At 41.9% G+C, this 21,922-nt stretch overlaps 1 protein-coding gene and 1 pseudogene across 1 annotated transcript; both read left to right on the top strand.

Moving 5' to 3' along the window:
• Positions 1-4,679: 4,679 nt before the first annotated feature.
• Positions 4,680-6,475, top strand: LOC123147224 (mannose/glucose-specific lectin). Its single transcript, XM_044566469.1, has 4 exons — positions 4,680-5,061; positions 5,276-5,456; positions 5,552-5,746; positions 6,005-6,475. Exons 1-4 carry the CDS (start codon positions 4,772-4,774, stop codon positions 6,251-6,253), a joined length of 915 nt encoding a protein of 304 aa, XP_044422404.1. The 5' UTR covers positions 4,680-4,771; the 3' UTR covers positions 6,254-6,475.
• Positions 6,476-11,012: 4,537 nt separating this feature from the next.
• On the top strand, positions 11,013-21,277 carry LOC123153926 (cytosolic sulfotransferase 8-like; annotated as a pseudogene).
• Positions 21,278-21,922: the final 645 nt, after the last annotated feature.

Here is a 21,922-nt window from a genome sequence, read left to right as displayed (position 1 = left end):
CCTCTGTCCGGCTTTTCTTTCCGAACACCGGACAGTGTCTCAGGGGCTACTGTCTATACATAGGGATTTTCTCTTTTTGCATCGCTTACCTCAAAACCTGTCAGTAGGCCGCTGCAGGCTTCGGTTAGTCCGCTCTTGACGGACTGAACCTTCTCAATCACCGTACCCATAAGGATACGGTGTTCTTCCACAATGGAAGCACCTCGTAGCTCTTCCAGTAGATTATCCGGTGCCTCTGGTTGGACATAGGTCACCGGCGGGACAGGCACGCCCCCTTCTCTAGAGGGAGGCTTCCTGTCAGATTCTGGAGCCGCATGGGTCTCCGGATCCATGTTCGGATGGGGAACGGACTGAGCACGACCCCCATGGTCAGTCTCCATGGGGGTCCGATCCCCCATGTGTTCGGCGGCCGAGGTGTCGCCCTCCGGCGCCGCCATGGCGGCCTCTTGAACCTCTCCCTGGCATGGGAAGGTCCTTTGGGACAACACCTCGTCATCTCCCTTGGCCTTGGGAGAGTGAGCGGCTGGCGGTGTCTCGCTGGCCATTGCCTTCGAATCCAACAAGCCTCTTGATGAGGATCGCTGGGGGCTGTCATTGGCCGGACTACAATAACAAGATTAACCACATTAAAACCACGGAGTGGAGAGGCTGGATAAAAATGCGAGTACGGGTTCTTGGTACTCACGATGCGGCCAGGGGCGTCATTCCGGACTGCTGTCGATGTCCCACGTGGAGCTGTCCGCGAGAGGGCATTTCCCCTTCTTGGGCGCCTCCACCTCCAGATTTGTGGAGGCTGCCCTCTTCTTCCTCCCCCCATCAAGGGGAGAGTCGCTCTCCTCCTCCTCATCATCGTTGTCGTCTTCGGTGGCGGAGGAGCGGGTCTTGTCTAAGGTGCCCCTGCGGCGGGGGCCACTCCGGACGCCCTTGGCCTTCCCTTTGGCCTTCTTCTTCGGCTTCGTATAGGGCGCCGGTACCAGCATCTTCGCTAGACACGGGATGACTGGTTCCTCAGGTAGCGGAGCCGGACACTGAATCCGCTTCACCCTCTTCATCCATTCCTGAAGAAGCGATGACAATAAAAGTTCATATATCCTCCTTGAAACATGCAAGTAGAGGATGCGTTAAATATTTACCTCGTTGGTGGGGTGGTTAATATCGTGCCTGTGGTCCGAGTCTGTGGCTGGGGGTATCTCGCTGCCCTTGAAGAGCAACTTCCTGGCATCTTCATGAGTTGTTTCGAAGAGCCTCTCCAGGGTGTGGTGCTTCTTCAGATTGAACTCCCCTAGAGGGCGGCTTCGGCTTTGGCAGGGGAGGATCCGGCGCACCAGCATCACTTGGATTATGTCGACGAGCTTGATGTCTTTATCCACTATGCTTTGAATGCGCGTTTGTAGCGCTATCAGCTCGTCTGACAAAGACCAATTCAGGCTCTTCTCAACCCAGGAGGTGAGTGCATGGAAGCGCCGGAGTTGAATTCGGCAGCCGCGGCCCAGGTGGCATCGCGGGGTTCTGTGATGTAGAACCACTATTTCTTCCATTCCTTGACAGTCTCCACGAAAGTGCCTTTTGGCTAGGAGACATTGGTCAGCTTGCTCACCATGGCGCCTCCGCACTCTGCATGCTGGCCATCCACCACCTTGGGCTTCACGTTGAAGACTTTGAGCCACATCCCGAAGTGGGGTTGGATGCGGAGGAAGGCCTCACACACGACAATGAACACCGAAATGTTGAGGGAAGAGTTCGGGGATAGATCATGGAAGTCTTACCCGTAATAGAACATCAGCCCGCGGACGAAAGGGTGGAGTGGAAACCCTAGCCCGCGGAGGAAATGAGGGATGAATACTACCCTCTCGTTGGGCTTCGGTGTGGGGGCGATTTGCCCCTTTGCTGGAAGACGGTGGGCGATTTCCTTTGCCAGATACCCGGCTGCCCGAAGCTCAATAATGTCCTTCTCCTTCACGGAGGAGGCCATCCAATCCTTGACCTCTGGATCCGGACATGGTTGAGTGCTTGATCGAGTGGGGAAAGATGAGAACTTGGGCGCTGGAGCTCAAGAGTGGAAGGGCGGAGGAAGAGAGAAGGCGTGGGAGAAGAAGGGTAATCCTTATCCCCTTATAAAGGCAGTGAATATTGAATGCCTTCCCACTCGCCCTAAAACTCGCCTATTCCCAAGGGTTGTGTAAACGGCACGGTTGGGTTACCCATGCCCGTATTGATGAGAATCCCCCAATAAGGGGACACGGTCTTTGCCTTGACAGGACGTGCCAATGACAACCGCATCTCGAAACATGGAACGGCGGACAAAAACGGTTCGATATAATGACCGGACAGACGTTATGTCATCTTACAAAAAGTTGTCAGCAGATGGGGCTCGAGAAGTATTATATTCTCTCCAGTCGTGTGTGGTATTTGTGTTACAGATCCGGACACATTCGTTTTATCCGAAGACTATCTTGGAGTATCTGGAAAGGCGAACCCGCCTTGCAATGCCAAAGACAATCTGCGCGCCAGACATATCGTCATTGAAGCCTGGTTCAGGGGCTACTGAGGGAGTCCTGGACTAAGGGGTCCTCGGGCGTCCGACCTATTGGATATGGGTCGGGCTGATGGGCTGTGAAGATACGAAGACCGAAGACTATACATGTGTCCGGATGGGACTCTCCTTGGCATGGAAGGCAAGCTTGGCGACCAAATATGAATATTCCTTTCTCTGTAACCGACCTTGTGTAACCCTAGGTCCCTCCTGTGTCTATATAAACTGGAGGGCTAGGTCCGTAGAGGGACCCTCATAATCATAGTCGGGCTAGACTTTTAGGGTTTAGTCATTACGATCTCGTGGTAGATCAACTCTTGTAACACTCATATTCATCAAGATCAATCAAGCAGGAAGTAGGGTATTACCTCCATAGTGAGGGCCCGAACCTGGGTAAACATTGTGTCCCCTGTTTTCTGTTACCATCGATCCTAGACGCACAGTTCGGGACCCCCTACCCGAGATCCGCCGGTTTTGACACCGACAGCAAGTTTACCAATACGTATCTTATAAGTGTTGAAGATGCCCTAAGTACTACCTTTGTCCGGGTTTGAACGTCCACCCGACCAAACTTGCAGGACCAAGAGGCCCGATGCATAAGGCCCATCCCAATGCTCCACCATGTAAAGATGCATAGACTACCAAGTAGGCATAAAATCATATGTGGCAAGTTAATTAAGAAGAGAGAGAGAGAGAGAGAGAGTACTTTGGTGACCCCGGGAAGAAACGATACTAAGCGCGTGTAACTAGGTGACATGTACAATTCTAAGTCTACAACTAATTAAGAGAAAGAAGTTTAGCACTCAAAGCTAAACACCTATGCATTGGGGACTTGAGTTTCCAAGATATTTAATACACTTAGCAACTCATGTAAGAACCTTTGCATTGAAAGAGGCCTAATACTCTGCAAATATCAAACCAACCAGACAATATGAGTATATAACCTAATAAATTAAGTGTTGCATGACACCACGTATATGTTACTCCCCACCATAGAGGTAGTAACATAGACTAGTAACATATGCATATTACTAGTCCAAGTTACACCCCACTATGACCAGTTTGAAGGTAGTAATATAGGCTAGTAACACATGCATGTGTTTTTTGTCGGAAGTCTCTACTTTGATCAAACTTATAGAAAAAGAATATGAATATTCACAATCCAAATCAATATTGTTAGATTTATTATGAAAGATAGTTTCATAGTATATATATTTGGTATTTTAGATGTTGATATTTTTTAAATAAATTTGGAGAAACTTTGTAGAGTTTGACTTGACACAAATCTAATATGTGAAGTAAAAAGGACGGAAGAGAGTACACATCGTGAATACATTTGAAAATATAAACTGGATGTGGATCCCTAGGCATTTAGTTGGCTCTGATATAAGGGAGGGACCACCCGGGAGCTCCTAATCATTTCCCATAAATCTCCAACAGCCTCCATGCTCCTAGATTATACACTATCTTTGCTCGGCGGGGTTGTAAGAGGGTGTTTGTTTGCAGGGACTTATTGGTCTAGGGACTTAAATAAGTCCCTATAAGTCCTATCTAAACCAAACAGGAGGGACTTATAGGGACTTAAAGTGGGCATTTGGGACTTATGAAATAAGACTCTCAAGAAGGGACTTATAGGGACTTATAATTGTAATATGGTCTTATAGAGACTTATAAGTCCCGGGAACCAAACAGATAGGGACTTGGGACTTATAAGTTGGGACTAAAAAAAGTCCTAGGACTTATGAACCAAACAAGGCCTAATAATTGTGCTCACCTACAGTTGCAGAAAAAAAATCACATGTTTGATAAGCACTCCTCTTGTGGCTCTTCTGTAGAATCTCCCCCAGCAGATGTTGTGGCGTTTAATCAATGAAATCTCAGCTTCCCCAAAAAGAAAGAAGTACATCACATTAGCCATGTGGTGAGAACCATTAGCTAGCCATGTGCCTCTCGTAGGTGGCAAAACATCTCATGCTGCACAAGGCGATATAAATTATGCTTGAGTACAGAAGCATCTTATGTTGAATACAATCACGGTGCACAAGATGATGCTCACGAATAAACCTAATATGGTGTGCGTACGTCTATCTACTCGATTGATCTGCTTGAGCTGGCCTATAAATACCCACCCTCACCAGCTTCTTTTTCCACAGCACACAAATTCAGTATAGATCTACTGGATAGAATCGCTTTGATCTACTCCACTTAGCATTGCTCCAACTTCCACGAGCCGAGTAGATGGCCACTCACCCCAATTTCCATACGACTCCATTTGGTGGGTCCGTACAGATGACCGAGTTTAAATTCAGTAGCTTGTACTGGCGCCACATTTATTCGGGACCGAGCCCAAACCAATCAAACATCATAGCTGCAGATGCTACTACTGAGTGGGGCCAGACATTAGCTAACAACTGGACTATATATGATGGGGTTGGCCTCAACGCCAAGCTAGTGGCCCGTGCACAAGGGCTGCATCTCTACGCTGGTACTTGGCACAATACCTTCACCATTGTGTTCGAGATTGAAGGGTACGTACATTACAATATTTTATTACATATGTACGTATGCCGTGCCATCTATTGTGGCATTGTCTGTAACTTGCTAGGATTTGTTTTTGTGAGGAACACAACCTAGAGTCTACTAGACATTCAGAGTTTGTTTCATCAGAATTATAATTAACTAATTAAGCATCTAAAAAGGCTTTATTAGCGAGGATATTTAAATGCACTAGCTTTTACACAGGTTCAAGGAAAGTACACTTCAGGTAATAGGAGCATCTGTTGAGAAAGAAGGTGAGTGGTCTATTGTTGGGGGGACTGGTGAATTCGCGATGGCACGTGGTGTTGTAAACAAAAAGCTGCACGGGAACATAGATGGTGGAGACATAATCGAGCTTACCATCCACGGTTTCTGCCGGAAGCAGGTTAGAAAGGAAGGGTCTTCAGATTTTTGGTGTTCAAATTTTATTTGCATGTTTATTCACTGATCCTTCTTAATCCGTTATTTGTACACATGCAGATCGCTCTCACGAAGGTTGGCCCATGGGGTGGCAATGGGGGTTCGGTTGTTGAATCAGAAAAACCCTGGAAGATAGAGAGCATCACCATCCTGTATCAAGGAGTAATTGGTTCACTTGAATATTCTTACATCAGCCAAAATGGCAACAAGCACATCGCAGGTCCTTGGGGTAGTAAGAATCCCAACCGCGCCGAGGTGTGTTTATTTACATACTTAGTTCTTTTCCGGCCGGCCTGCTCTAATTTGCCTTAATTCACGTCCGAATTAAGAAAAATTCATTAATTTCCATTCATGGTATGGTATTGTACCGTTATGGTTGTTTAGGACCTTGTAAAAATATACTTCCTCTGTTCATAAATAGAAGACATTTTAGAGACTTGTATGGTCAGTGTGAAACATCCTATATTGATGAATAGAGGGAGTACTAAGATAAATTACTTTATTCATGTACAGATTGTGCTCGGCCCTGGGGAGGTTGTGACAGCAGTGTCTGGAACAATTACCAAACATAATAACCTCGATGTCATACAGACACTCAAGTTTGTCACCAACAAGAAATCCTACGGACCTTATGGAAATACTGGTAATGCAAAAGTCGGTACTCCTTTCAGCGCTGTCGCACCGAATGGCAAAACAATTGTCGGCTTCTTTGGGCGTACTGATATGAGATACCTGAACGCAATTGGTGTTTACATGGACTAGCTAGCAGGTCAAGAGGTTTCGCTCGAGCTATATGTGGCTTAATTTCAGTACTGCTCCTTCAAGAAAATAAGATGGTCAGAGATATTCGGCCTGTTTTCATGATTATTGTTCCTTGTATACACCTGCGGGTGCTTTGTTCATTGATTGAGGGTGATATGTAAAAAGCTATTATGTTTCTCTGAATAATAAGTTCCCTCAGGCATCAATATTTTCTAAGTTTAAGTAGCTAATTTCTTATTATTGTAAGGAGCTCTTTTTCTTTCATTTTGGAATGATAGATAACAAATATAAACTAATACTCCGTAGCACATATGCCCATGCATTGAGTGTGCATTTTAACTTAGTGAGAATTATATGTGCAATCATAATCCTACGTGCACGCCGAGATGGAACATATAGGTTCTAGGTATCGCCACATGAAGCAATCATGCTGCTTTTTTTCGTTCATTGATTGTGGGGATTTAAGGTATGAGGTTTGAACATTTAGGTCCCGGATTTTGTTCGGTCATTGAACTTCAGAGAAGGCCCACAATATATTCAATCTATTTTTCCACTTATTCGAGGGGATTTTACGATATGAAGTTCCATAATATGGAAGTGAGACGGTTCTTCTCTTTTCCATGTACAAGTCATTTTTTCATTCATTGATTGAGAGGATTTAAGGAGTGAAGTTCCATAGTACGCCGTTTCTTCTCTTCCTATGCATCTAGCTCACATAGTAGGGTCTTCTCTTCTCTTTTCCTCAGATAGCAATCCTCAAAAAATCCAGGCTCCCTTTTCAAGGAGCTCATGTACCAATCCATCTATCACTTATCCGGTGTAATCCATTCATCCTTCATCCAGCTTACTACATGTAGTTTCACACACGTATATAAATTGGTACAACTATATGTACAGGAGTAATGTGGAACTATTTAAAATATTTCCCCTTATTTCCCATGTAGTTGGACCGGTTAAGTTGAGTGGGCTGTGAAACACCCAGGCACCGAAACGACATGTGTTCGTAAGGCACGAGTAAGAAAACGAGTTGAAGGATCAAACTCACGACCCAAAAGAGTCAACCAAGTGCTGCCAGCCACTCGAACAAACACATCCTGCTACCCAGTTGCTAGCACAAATATTTAAGAACATACAACAGGGTCAGATTCGATTTTTTTTTCAATTTTTTTACCTTTCAAAACAAATAATTATGAACTTCCGAATAATCATGGAAACACAAATAATTTTTGAAACCCCGAACAGTTTAAAAAAATGCGAACTATGTTTTGAAAATTCCATACATTTTTTTAAAAAGAAGAACAAAATTAGAAACATGAACATTTTCTGGAATTCACAACATTTTTTGAAAACATAGAACTTTTATAAAAAAACGCTAGCATTTTTTAATTTGTGAACAAAATTTTAGAATAGGAGCATCTTTTGAGCCTTCAGAACAATTTTATAAAATGTGTTTTTTAAACATGAACATTTTTTTGAAGTTAGGAACAATGCACTAAAAAGAGTATTTTTTTTATTTTTGGAAAATTTGTTAAAACGCCTTTTTAATCTCCAACAATCTTGGAAAACAGAAACATTTTTTTAAATAATGGGAACATTTTTTTAGTTTAAAACAATTCATGGGCCTTTTCCAGCTAGCTCAGTTACCAATCCGTCCATCCTTCACTCAGGTTAATCCATTCTGCACAAGTATATAAATTTGTACGATTATTTGTGAAGGAGCAATGTGGGACTACAGAAAATATTCATCCTCTAATTTGTGAACATTTCACTAAAGCAAGAATGTTTTTCAAAGTTGGAACATTTTTTGGAATGCGTGTTTTCTTGAAAATCTTGAACAATTTAGGAAAGCACAAATATTTTTTAAAAATAATTTTTTTTGGTTTTGAACAAATTATGGAAAGAGAACGAAAATTTAATGTGCCGAACTTTTTCAATATGGGAACAAAATTTTGGAATTCTGAACTTTTTGAAACTTTGAAACAATGAAATTCTGAACTTTTAAAAAAATTGAATTTATGTAAAAAGGTAAAGAAGAAATGTAAACTTGGAAGAAAAAAACTAGAACAAAAAAGGGAAAGGAACATAAAAAAGAAAAAATAGAAACACAACACAGAAAAAAGGGGAAATGGTCTGGCCTAGTCTTGGGTGCCTTGTAGAAGCTCCCATCATTTGCTCTCATGTGCGGTAAATAGGGTTTTCCCAGCTACGTGGGGAGGAAAATAAGTGGGCTGGCTTCGCTGGGCCATATTAAATTCTGGACAAACGTTTTTTCTCTAGCAGACGGACTCACAAATTTTAGTACCACCTTGGATAAAAAAATAATTTTTCGATGAAGAAAGGATGAAAAAAATCAGGATGAACCATATTCATTTTTATTAGATTATTTTCTTTATTTTGGGGTGGGGGTGGGGCATCCAAACCTGAATATATCTCATATCACGCTAATGCTAGGAAAGGTGATCATGCCATAGTATGTCGTGATGTTTCTGTTTCGGCTAAGCCGATTTGTCCAAAGATTGAAAGAATATAGAAATTTCTTATTTGCAACATTGGAGGATAGCATCTCGTTTCTAAAAACTTTTCGTTCCTGGAATCCTAGATATTCGACACGACAGTGAGCATGACGAACAATTTAAGAGAGTCTGGCAGTGGCGGCGTAGTAGATGAGACTAGCAGAGAAGCCATGGTTGTCTAAGCTGGCACAATAGCCAGTCTAACAAAATCCCTTAAGCGAAGGATCACTGAAAGAATAGGTGACCTTTTGACCCCAGGACATTAGCACGGAGAGGGCACAATTTTTCATCAATGATTGTCTTTTCTTAAGATTTTGATGAGTGTTGAGTCGGTCCATGTGCACTAGCTAGGAAACTTTTTTATGTATGTCGGAACCTTTGTATTGTAGATATGCTCAAGTTCAGGCTGTATCATATGCGAAATTGGTGGTGAAGAGACCGCCTCCAAGGATTGTTCGAATATCGCCAGTGTTTTGAAGATTCAGCTGCATGAGATTAGCTAACAGCACAATTCTACCGACGCAACCACAGTAAGCCGGCTGCATAAGGATAGGTGTATCACCTCATGGAATACAATGGCTACAAGTGCATTTGGTTTTAGGTGGCGGGGGGAAAGAGCAAGGAAAACAGAGGCCGATGGCTCCTGCAGGCCACATGGCTCCCTACAGATCCACCCCAAGTCCTGTACATGCTAACAAGACGGGCTTCCGGATCATTTCACAGATTCCCTTCCATCAGATGCATGCATGCGCGTATGGCCATCGCGGGTTTATGGTCCGGATCGCCGGCGGCATCAAGCCTGTTGGGAGTCCATGCTGTCTTCCACGAGCACCTCCGCTTCTGGATTTCTGCATCAAGAAAATCGACCAAAGATGTGTGTGTAACTTCAGAACAACTCTAGACTCCCAACACTTCCTAGCGACACCCTCGCGATTGATGTGAGTCGGACTTTTTCTTTTCGAAATGGCAGAATTCCATGTGGAGCTCCATGGAGGAGATCCTCCTTGGGCCGGCCACCATGTGTGCCCCTCACCCCCAAAGGGGGTCCAACCACCACATGACATCACATTTGACTTTGTGGTAAAGTCTCAAAAGGTGGATTTTCAAAAAGCCATCAAAAGGGGTTGTACCCTAATAGTGTTTTCACTATTCACTCCAACATTCATGAAATATTTTTCGGCGTCTGTTTAATCCCAAAAAAATTCTGAAAGGTCCAGAACATTTCTAGCACCCCCTAAAATAATTCTGGATGTTTTGAACATTTCCGGTGTGTAGTTTTGTCTCCAAAACATTTCTTGTTTTCTCTCTGAAACTTTCCCGTCGTCTCCGAAACTTTTCCACCAATAATCTCTCGGACTCCCTGTCTATTACTTAGCACATAGATGAACCTTAAAGTGTGTGCGACCCTGTAAGTTCGGTGAAGTATAGACATGACCGGAACACTTTTCGATCAATAGCGGAACCGTGGACATCCATATTGATCGGTATACCCACAAGAATAAAAATCCAACCGAACCTGTAGTTTACTGAACATTGCTCCTGTTGCTTCGTGATATGTTACAAATACCCGACGTGCGATTCAATGGCATCCATGTGAATCAACAAATTTGTTCAACATGCCAGTTTCCCCGTTACCGATTTTTGTTCTCCTTGCTCGTTCCCGCGTTCCATCATCCCCGTGACCAAATCACGTTGTGTCTGGCCAGATGATGATAGATACCGTAGCACCAAGAGGGCCCAAAGACTATCTCTCCATTGTCGGACAATCAAATCCCAATCCTGAGCTATCTAGTCCCATGTCATACTTTTCCAAGAACCCGAAAGCTGCCGTAATAGCCAGCCTATTACGGATGAAATTTAACTAACCCCAAAGTTCGTGAAGTAAGCATGAAGGAACCCGATACTCTCATGGTCATAAGGAATTATGCAAACACTAAATTTCTTTATGTTACTAATCATCAACTTGTGACGAATGCATCTCATAGCATAATATCAATTTGGGTCGATCCAACACAAGTGTTCCTCTAACACTAGGAATAAAAATATTGCTCTTAAATATATGTGATCTTTTATTAGAAAGGAAAATAAAACTTGGTACGAATTTGTGATGATGGAATAAAAAAGCAATAGACTGCTCAATAAAGGCCATCATCGTACGGGCCGGCTGCTCCGGCTGCCCTTCATCGAGGAGGTGCTTAAGCAGCCCTTCTACACGACAGAGCTCAAGTCGAGGATCCTCCGATAGCATGGAGGCCGTGTTCGCCTCCGACAACAATGGTGATCCGTGGACGAGGAAGCGCTGCACCGACACTGAGATGACTCCCATGGCAACGGAGCAAGGCATCCTTAGGAACACCGTCGCGGCGTTGGTGGCCATGAGGGAGCTCCGCAGCGGGAGCTCCACATACGGGCACTTCTCGATGCCACGCTTGGCAAAGGAGACGGAGCATGGCCTGCTGTTATCCATCCAGGTTGCCGATCTCGTTCAATCTGAGGCACTTGGTATTGTCCGCGTGGTTTGACAGATTAGATGAGTGTAATTGTAGCTATAGGTTTGGAGAGTAGGGCATTTCGGTGCTCAGGCTCATCTGCACCCGGTTAGAAAACAAATCGTAAAAAAATCAAAAAAAATTGAAAAAATTCCAAATTTTTTTGTGTGGTAGCAAATTTGATGCGTGAGACCCGCTCCAAATTTCAAGTCATTTGGACATCTGAGCAGCTCTCAGCACAAAAGACAAATCGGGTCAAAACAATACATGAACAGTAAACATTTTTACAGATCCCCAATTTGTCTTTTTTTGCTGAGAGCTGATCATATATCCAAACTACTTGAAATTTGGAGTGGGTCTCACGCAGCAAATTTTCTACCACACAAAAAATTTGTAATTTTTTGAATTTTTCTAGTATTTATTTTGATTTTTTTCGTCAGCGCGGGTGCAAATGAGCTCGGGTGCAGAGATGGATTTTAGTAGGTTTGGATGGCTACTTACTGGGGTCAGATTATATGATACGAGTAACGCATATTGTGAATTTTTTAATTATTTATTTAGAAAATCCGCCAATATATTTGATAATTTTAAAGGAAAACAGTAGCATGTATAAAGCAAAGACAACAAGACACAAAACAACCAACCAAAAATAAAATTACATAGAAAACGATCACCTTTTGCCTTCAACTGTATACTGCCCACCGAAGCTTAAAAATTTCACTACAATGGTGGTAAGCGAAAGGGGAACATGCAAGCACCCTCGCGATATAAGGAATTGAAGACCGTAATAGCCACTCGCCACTAGAAACGATATCAGGACTTGAAGACCGTGAAAAGGTTTGAAGTTGAAATAATGTAGAAAAATTGAGTTGTGTGTGAAAAGTGGCGGTTTCCCATTCGAAACCCTGATACTTCGCTGCAGAGTGTTCTGATACTTCGCCGCCGAGTGTTCCATTCGAAAAAATGAGTTGTGTGTGAAGTGCATCAAGTTTTTTTCGTAAAGTTGTCACATTTTTGCAATAACCTACAGGGGTCCTATGAAGACATCATGCCAAGTTTCATCAATTTCAAGCTCGTTTGCACGTTATTTGGAACTGAAGAGCATTTTGCCTTTTTTTAAATTGCTGAAAAATCAGTTAATGCTTTGAAAAAAATAGCACACCAACTCAAAAAGTATCCAAATTTGAGCATGGGACTTCCAAAGGTGTGTACTCAACAATAAAAAGGTTTGAAGTTGAAATGTACCCTAAAAACAACCAAAACAATAAGGTCACTTCAAAATTGAAAAATATAGCACTTCCAAAGTGATTATTTGTGGCGGGAGATCTTCATCGCCCGTCAGTGCTACCACACACCCTTCTCCATCCCAAAATTTCAGAGATATCCCACTCGACCTATTCAATTTGGCCAAATTAAAGCCCGGACTGGGAAGAGAAGGCGGGGTCCTACATGAGTCCATCGATAGTGGCGCCCAGGTGAGCTCCTGCCTTTGGTCCTACTCCTGTTCCTCCTACGCCGGCACCGGCATCCCTGTCGCCGCATCTCCTTGCCCACCTCTGTGGTGAGATCTCACATTTTGTTATGGCTGCCATGGCATGGAGCTTCCTATCCGCCGCCGCTCCTCCTTCAACCCTTCCCACCGAACCACTTTACTCCTCTGCCGCGAGATCCCCTTTTCTTCGTCTTCCTCTGCTCCCTCCCTACCGAACTAGCTCCTCTCTTCCCGTTCCCCAAAGATATTTCTTAACGTCTCCTTGTTTCTTGTGGCATATTTTGTTGGGATCACCATGAGGCCCATATATGGTGTGAATTGGGTTATGCGACATAATGGTGAACCATGAATGAATGTTTCCACACTCACCACTCCTAATGCTGACTTTTTCCAGCCTCTGGCACTTAACGTCTCGATCAAGCACTTGTGTAAGATCGTCGAGGATGCTCGATCAGTACTTGTCGTGCCCCGGGCGCTGACATCAAGTCAAGGAGGGTCTCTTGCTCTCTCTTGCCCCACACACGATGTTCTGTCAAGGAGGTGGAAGCAAGAATCAGAAGATAGGAATGTTCTTCTGACCTGTAACTAAATTCATTTTTTTGTCGGTGTAGTGTCCCCTATATTTGGGATTCTACTAGAGATGCTCTAAGAGCACAATTTTTGTGCTTTGGTAAGTGTCCGGGTGAGTATGAAAATGATATTGTACACGAAATGGAGGCATTCACTAGCGGGCAGAAGGCGCGGCAGCACACCGCGCCCGTTGCTAAGCCCTTGCTAATGTGTTTTTTGTTGTTGTTGAGAGCGAGCTGGTTTCAAAGTGGTTCCTTTATAATTCTGTTTGTTGACAAAGAATTGTTAGACTTTAGTATTGTCTATTAGTTATTTCAAAAAAATTGGTTTTCCTATGTTGTTCTGGTTTATTGCTTTTTAAAAAAACTATAGTAATTAAAAGTAGATTTAAAAATTCAAACTATTTTATGCTGATTAATTTGTGAATATAAGTTAGGTTTTATATGGTAGAGCTGCAAAATATATAGGATGGGCTGTTGGTCATTTTTCTATATTACTTTTTGCGTATAGGAAATTAGTGGGTGGGCCGAGGGAGCCAAGGAACTTGATAGTTCTATTTCTGCAGATATGTTGCAAGTGATCCCTCAAAGTCAAAAACAAAGGATAGGAAATAGTTGTCATGCAGCAGCATAATAAAAAACAAAGTGTTAATATTGAGTTAGATCAGTTTTTCATTGGCATATTAAACAGAAACATAATCACAAAAAGTTTGAGAAATAACCTTGACACACACAAAAAAGCAAATTGAATTTTCTGAGTACCAGCGACCTGTATGGAATTTCAGCTGACTGTTTCCAAAAAATGAAAAGACCCACCTGGAAACTAAACACCATACGCCTTTCAATAAAATATAGAAACATCAATTAATGACCACATGAAAGAACAATTTGAAAGAAAAGGAACAGTTTGAGAACAAACACGATCTTGGCTGAGTTTTGGCCAAATATTATAAATGTGTCAACGTGATTACAGTTGGAAGATTATGTCATAGATTAATAAGGAGCATCAGTGAGGAATCGTACCTCTAGTTGTAATTGCGGTTGGTACGCAGAGTGTACTCACCGTCGCCGCCTACGTTTGCTATCTTGACCAAGTTGACAAGTTTGCCATTTGGTCTCTAAATAACCCTAGCCAATCCTGCACGGACGAACCTGGCAGTGCTCCAAAACAGTTCAGAAGCTGGATTATGTTTATTTATATAACTAGCAAAGAGCCCCTCGCTGATGCGTGGGCTAGTATTCAATAATTATAAATTAAACATTTTTCATTTATATTGGTTTGTCCTCATGGTGGTGGTTGAAAATGTGATTTCACCCTTAGATATATCTTTTGGCAATTTTCATGATAAGACGAATTCTCTTTGAATCTTGTGGGAAATATCGGAAGCAAGCAGGCACCATTATTATTTGTTATTTTTAAGTGAAATTCTGCACTCCAAAACAATATTATTATACACATTACAAAAATAATTAATATTTATCTTCTTAACATAGTATGTTCTTCTTAGTCCACATGTCTAAGCCCTAACCAATCCACTCACTGTGTCAAATACAATAAGAAGTACATACATGCATCCAAGCAGAATACATGTGCATTTGAAATTGTATAATACAATACAAAAATTATCTAAATTTGCAAATATTGTTCACATAGTGAAAAGTTATTTACATGTGCAAATATTGTTCTGAGTTTCAAAAATGTTCAAATTTTCAAAAAAATGTTCACTATTGTTAATATTTCAATATTTGTTCGCTATTTCAAACAGAAATTCATGTCTAAACATTTGTTGATTTTCGAATTTTCTTCACATTTAAGTAAAATGTTCAAAAATTTCAGATTTTTTCATATATTTTGAAACATTGTTCTTATTTTCCATAATTTGTTCAAAATTCCAAAAAAAACAATGGTTTTCAAACATTATTCCCCTGAAATTTTGAAAATTTTGTGAAAAAGGATCGTCTCTTCTACTTACTACTTCAACTTAGCAGTGCTTTTTAGCCGCTGGCAGTCGCCAGCTCAACTGGCTAACAACACCTCAGATTTTTAGAGAGCTCCTATTGTACACCAGGGAGCATCCGATAGAGGAGATCTCGCTGAAGGATCACGGAAACGGGCCGCCCCATACCAAGGAGACAAGCGAACGTAAAAAAGCATTGCCAACAAAAGGAGCTACCGACTAAGTACTGCTAAATTGCAGTGCTAAAGTTAAACTACTATATACAGAAACATATATTTAAAAAAAATCCAACAATACTTGGAAACAACTGTGAACAATTTTTCTTCAAAATTTTGAATAATGTTTGAAAATCATGATTTTTTTATATTCAAACAAAGTTTTAAACCTGAATAATTATTGAAAATGTGAAAACAAATTGAAATTGTAATCATTCATCGAATACTTTAACATATGGACTTTCTAAATATACAATGAGCATTTTTGTGATATACGCTGAACCATTTTTAAATATACATTGAACATTCTGTGATATACACTGAACAATATTTAAATACACAGTAAACTATTTTTAGTATATATTGATCATTTTTTAGTATAAGTTGAAACATTATTTTTGTGTGCGAAACTTCCAATCTATTCATCTTCAATCATTTTGAATATACACTGAATGATAGATAAATGCACAGTGAATTATTTTTAAATATACGTTGTACCTTTTTGTGATATACACTGAACAATTTTTAAATATACATTCAACATTTTCGTGATATACATTGAACAATTTTTGAATTTATATTGAACATTTTTGTGATATACGCCGAACAAATTTTGAATTTCAAACAGTTTTGATAATGTGAACTAATTAAAAACAATTGAGGCTTTTTAATACATGAACAACTTGTTTCAAAAATGTAAACATTTTTAGAAAACTGGGAACAAATTTTGAAAACGGGAACTTTTTTTGGTACCCCGAAACATAGTTTAGATTTTGGAACAAAGATTTGAAAACAGATAAAACAAAAATGGAAACGGAAAACAGAAAAGTAGTGACACCTACGCGGGCCGGCCCAACTTGAAGTGCCTTTAGAGAAGCTCCGGCGTTTTGACACTAACGAGCGTCAAATAGGATCGACCAGATTTTTATTGGTTGTGAAATATTCACATTTGTCTCGACGCCGGGGAATGGGCCGGCTCGTTTGTGCGGCTTTCAGGGAAAGTTCGACTATTGGATGCACACGGGGGCCAATAGGAGCTCTCAAGCAAGACACACATGTGTTTTTTGTGCCAGGCTGGGCTGGGCCGCACACAAGGATCCGTCGAGTGGTTTCACAGTAGTTGGTAATAATATGCAGCCATGCAGGTCACTCTGTTCTTCTTCCCTAAAAAAACTGCCTTTCACATGGTTCATAGTTGCAAGCGAGAGCTTCATCCACTGCCTTTTACATGGCACACTGCCGGCCGCCCTCCTCGTGATGCCTGTGCAGCTGACTCATACTTCAGTTTCAGATTTAAGCATACAAAGAATCTTTTGTAGTACTAGTTAGTACATTGTTTTGGTACCCTTGCAGCTAGCATGATGCATCAAAGCAAACATACCAACGTCCATCAGCCTGAGGACAGATCGAGCCGACATGGCCTGCAATGCCGGTGCCTCTAATCCTTGATAAAATTGAGCAGCTGATTTAATTAGGCTCCACCTGCAAGATAAGTTAAATTAAGCCTGGTGGAGGATCAACTCGCAATCATGTCTTGTTTCCCACCCCCAACACCCATCACATGCATCATAAGGCCATGTCAGACGCCATGTTGGCGCAAAGAAAGACATCAGACACTAAGTCATTTTTTCTCCCGCACCAAGCTCGTAGGCTGTTTAATTACCGTTCAATTAGCGCCAGTATTTGCGTCTGCCATTAGCTCTGACATATTTTTTTATTTCAATAGCATTTACCTTTTCTTCTATACGCACCTAGTCAAGAGTCTGCCGTTGTAGTTGGCCTAAGAACTTAATTTCTAAGTCGATGAGCTCCACAGCACATGTATAAGGTTGGTCGTAGTTGGAGTATCATAACTAGCATCATGCATGTCAATTAGGCAATTTCGATGAGATGACGTAAAATTAAATGAACAAAAAGATGTTTGAGTATCATATTATGATACCATATCATAATAAATTCTATGCTATTATGTGTCATGCGTGGCAATACATAAGACTAACTAATAAGTTCCCATTGTATTTTGTGTCAAATTTTTACCATAAATTTAATTAACAAAATATGAATGCATGTCATAAAAAATAATATCATTAAAAACTATGTTCACATACGAATCCAACGATATATTTTTTAGTGACATGCATGAACCTTCTTCAATAGGTGGTAAATTCTTAATATCTTCAATTTTAATATCTTTTTCTTTCATAGATTTCTTTGCCTCTTGCATATCTTCAGGACTGAGAAATAAAATGCATCTCTTCTTCCGAGTTGCCTTAGGAGGTGGTCCAGGAAGAGTCCAAACATTATCATTACTCAATATATTGTTCAATAGTGCTTGAGCTTGTTCGGCAGTTTATTCCCTGAAAACACAACCATCACAACTATCTAAGTGACCCCTAGAAGCATCGGTTAGTCCATTATAAAAGATATCAAGTATTTCATATTTCTTGAGAGAATGATCAGGTAAAGCATTAAGTAATTGGAGAAGGATCCCCCAAGCTTGTGGGAGATTATTTTCTTCAATTTGCACAAAGTTAAATATTTCCTGTAAAGCATCTTATTTCTTATGAGCGGGAAAATATTTTTCAAAGAAGTCGTATATCATATCTTGAGGACTATACACACAGCCAGGAGCAAGAGAATTAAACCATATCTTAGCATCACCTTTTAATGAGAAAGGAAACAACTTAAGAATATAGTAATAGCAATTTTTTTCCTCATGAGCAAATAGGGTGGCTATGTTATTCAATTTAGTAAGATGTGTCACAACAATTTCAGATTCATAACCATGGAAAGGATCAAATTCAGCCAAAGTAATTAACTCAGTATCGACAGAGCATTCATAATCCTTATATCAGTAACAAAGATATGTGAAGTAGCAAACTTAGGATCATATTGCATTCTAGCATTCCAAGATTTTTCTTTCTAGCAAGAAATTCACTAGCTACCTCTCCATTCATAACATAACCCTCAGGTGTAACAGGAAGTTCATATCTTGGAGAGCTAGGTCTAACATGTGTTTCAAAGTTTTCAGTTTCAATAATTTCATCAGTTTCAAAAATATCATCAGTTCCAGCATTCTCAACATATTTAGCTCTAGCAAGCTGTTCATCAAGAAATTCACCCACTGACACAGTATTATCAAGCAAAGTAGTAGTATCATCATAAGCATCATGCATAGTAGAAGTAGCATCATCAATTACTTGCGACATATCAGAATCAATAGCAGGTGTAGGTGCCGCAATCTTACTCAAAACAGAAGGTGAATCAAGTGCAGAGCTAGATGGAAGTTCCTTACCTCCCCTCGTTCTAGAGGGAAAAATCTTGGTTTTGGTATCTTTCAAATTCTTCATAGTGATCAACAGATATAAATCACAAGTGATTCAGAGAATAGAGCTATGCTCCATGGCAACGGGCCAAGAAAAAGGTCTTGATAACCCATAAGTATAGGGGATCGCAATAGTTTTTCAAGGTAAAGTATCCAACCCAAATTTATTAATTTGACACAAGGGGAGCCAAAGAATATTCACTTGCATTAGCAGTTGAGTTGTCAATTCAACCACACCTGAAAGACATAATATGTGCAGCAAAGTATTTAGTAGCAAAGTAGTATGGAAGTAACGATAGCGATGGCAAAAGTAACAGTAGAAGTTTTCCAGTGATGATAACATTAGTGGCAATGAAAGTAACTTAGCAAAGATCAATATGTCAAAAGCTCCTAGGCATTGGATCGGCAATGATAATTGTGCCGGATAATATTCATAATGTAGTAGTCATAACCTAGGGTGACACAGAACTAGCTCCAATTTATCAATATAATGTATGCATGTATTCCGTATATAGTCATACGTGCTTATGGAAAAGAACTTGCATGACATCTTTTGTCCTATCCTCCCGTGGCAGCGGAGTCCTAATGGAAACTAAGGGATATTAAGGCCTCCTTTAATATTGAACCGGAATAAAGAATTAACACTTATTGAATACATGAACTCCTCAAACTACGGTAATCACCGGAAAGTATCCCAATTATTGTCACCTTGGGGTATGCGGATCATAACTCGTAATATGTGTCTACAACTTGCAATATAGGATCAAGAACAAAAATATATTTATGAAAACATAATATGTTTGGATCTGAAATCATGGCACTCGGGCCCTAGTGACAAGCATTAAGCATAGAAAAATCATAGCAACATCAATCTCATAACATAGTGGATACTGGGGATCAAACCCTAACAAAACTAACTCAATTACATGATGAATTTCATCCAACCCAGCACCGACCAGCAAGCCTACGATGGAATTACTCACGCACGGCGTTGAACATCATGAAATTGGTGACTGAGGAAGGTTGGTGATGATGATGGCGACAAATCCCCCTCTCCGGATCTCTGAACGGACTCCAGATCAGCCCTCTCGATGAAGAACAGGAGGCGGCTATGGCTCCGTGTCGTAAATGTGATGAATTCTTATCTCTTATTTTTTTTCTCCGCTAATAGGGTTATATAGAGTTGGAGTCAGGGTGGGAGGAGGTCCAGCGGTCCCACAAGCCCTCTAGGGGTGCCCCAGGGGTGGGGAGCACCCCCAGGCTTGTGGCCTCTGGATGGACCCCATCTAGTTAATTCTTGGGCCAGTATTTTTTTATATATTCAACAAAAATTCTCCGTAAATTTTTAGGTAAATCCGAGAACTTTTATTTCTGCACAAAAATAACATCATGAAAATTCTGCTGAAAACAACGTCAGTCCGGATTAGTTCCATTCAAATCATGCAAATTATAGTGCAATAGAAGGGCAAAAGAATTTGGAGAAGTAGATACGATGAAGACGTATCACACACGCACAACGTGGCCGAGGTGATCCCAAGAGATTCCTGTCGGCGCTGGCGGCCTTCTACGACCACTTCGAGCCAGGCGAGCCGGCACCCGGCGGCGTGCTCCTGATCACGTGCCCCAAGTTTGGAACCACGTGGCTAAAGGCCCTCGCCTTCGCCACTACACACCGCGCCGCTCACCCGCCGTCTTCGGCCAACCACCCGCTCCTTGATCACAACCTGGACGATTGCGTCAGGTTCCTCGAAGGCGTCTTCTTTAGCCACTCCAACAACGAGGCTCACGACGTCCTCACCGCGGCGTTCCCATCCCTGCGGTGCGTGCTCGCCACACACTGAGCTAACTCCCAACTGCCGGACCGCTTCACTAGCGGCTGCCGGATCGTGTACATCTGCCGGGAGCCCAAGGACGTGCTAGTGTCGTGGTACTGGTTCCTCAAGAAGGTAATCGCCTACAACGCCGTCGTCAACCCCCATCCTGACCCCGACCTCGACATCGCCGAGCTCTTCGAGTTGTTCTGCGAGGGCCAAAACAGATGCGGGCCGGTGTGGCGGCAGGCGGCCGAGTACTGGGAGGCTAGCAGGGAGAGCTCGGACAATGTGTTCTTCCTCGGGTACGAGGAGATGTTGTGCGATGCGTCGGGCAACGTCTGGAGGCTAGCTAAGATTCCTCGGGTGCCCATTCACGGCGGGGGAGGTGGACACCAGTGTGGTGGGCGCCATCCTGGAGCTGTGTAGCCTGGAGAAGCTGCGAAACCTGGAGGTGAACAGGAACGGCGCGCCAGGCATGACCATTGTCTCCAACGACGCCTTCTTCTGGAAGGACATGCTCAGTTACTGGCTCAGCCACATGACGCCGAAGATGGCATCGAGGCTGGATGGGATCGTCGATGACGCCCTACATGACATGGGCTTCTCGTTCGTCAACTCTGGCCACGTGAAAGAAGGCGGTGCATCGTAGACACTTTGCACCCATGATACGATTGTGATGCATGCGGACTGAATGAAGCACAACTTGCACAATTAATAGTGTACGTGCTTTTTTCTTAAAAAAGTTATAATGCGAGTTGAATCTGTTTGGGTTTAAAACAAGTTTAAAAAAAAGGTTAATTCTATGTTTAGCTTCTCGTTTGCTTCAACACTCTTACTTATTAAAAAGTCTACAACCGAGCCCATACACCTGTGGGTTATCAGGATTTCACAATTTGTAGCCTTTAACACTAGGTTTGTAACCAAAAAAGATGCATTTAATAGCCTAGGCTCTAATTTTTTATTGTCAACATCAACATAAGCAGTGCAACCAAAAGCTCATAATTATGAATAATCAGAAGGACAACCACCCATACCTCAATTAGTTTTCTTATTGATAACAATTGATGGTGACCAGTTAATAAGATAACAAACAGTGGAATCGACCTCCGCCCAAAAATGCATATGCAATCTTGTATTTGACAACATTTAGCGGGCCTTGGAGGTAATGGCCCCGTTCATATGTCAGCAACACCCGTGGAGGAGTATAAGGAACCGTGTAGTGTTTGATAGGGCCTCCAAACTTGAAATGATCATCAAATTGATTAAAGAAAAAATCAATACCACTATCAGTACG

This window comes from Triticum aestivum, chromosome 7A (genome assembly GCF_018294505.1).
Source record: "Triticum aestivum cultivar Chinese Spring chromosome 7A, IWGSC CS RefSeq v2.1, whole genome shotgun sequence".
Taxonomy (NCBI): Eukaryota; Viridiplantae; Streptophyta; class Magnoliopsida; order Poales; family Poaceae; genus Triticum; species Triticum aestivum.
The sequence above is the reverse complement of the archived record's forward strand: the minus strand, read 5'-3'. Positions and strand labels throughout refer to the sequence as shown.

Coding starts and splice junctions, on each gene's coding strand:
- LOC123147224 (XM_044566469.1), top strand. CDS start 4,772: ATGGCCACTCACCCCAATTTCCATACGACTCCATTTGGTGGGTCCGTA. Junction 5,457..5,551: donor ACGGTTTCTGCCGGAAGCAG/GTTAGAAAGGAA, acceptor GTACACATGCAG/ATCGCTCTCACGAAGGTTGG. Junction 5,747..6,004: donor AGAATCCCAACCGCGCCGAG/GTGTGTTTATTT, acceptor ATTCATGTACAG/ATTGTGCTCGGCCCTGGGGA.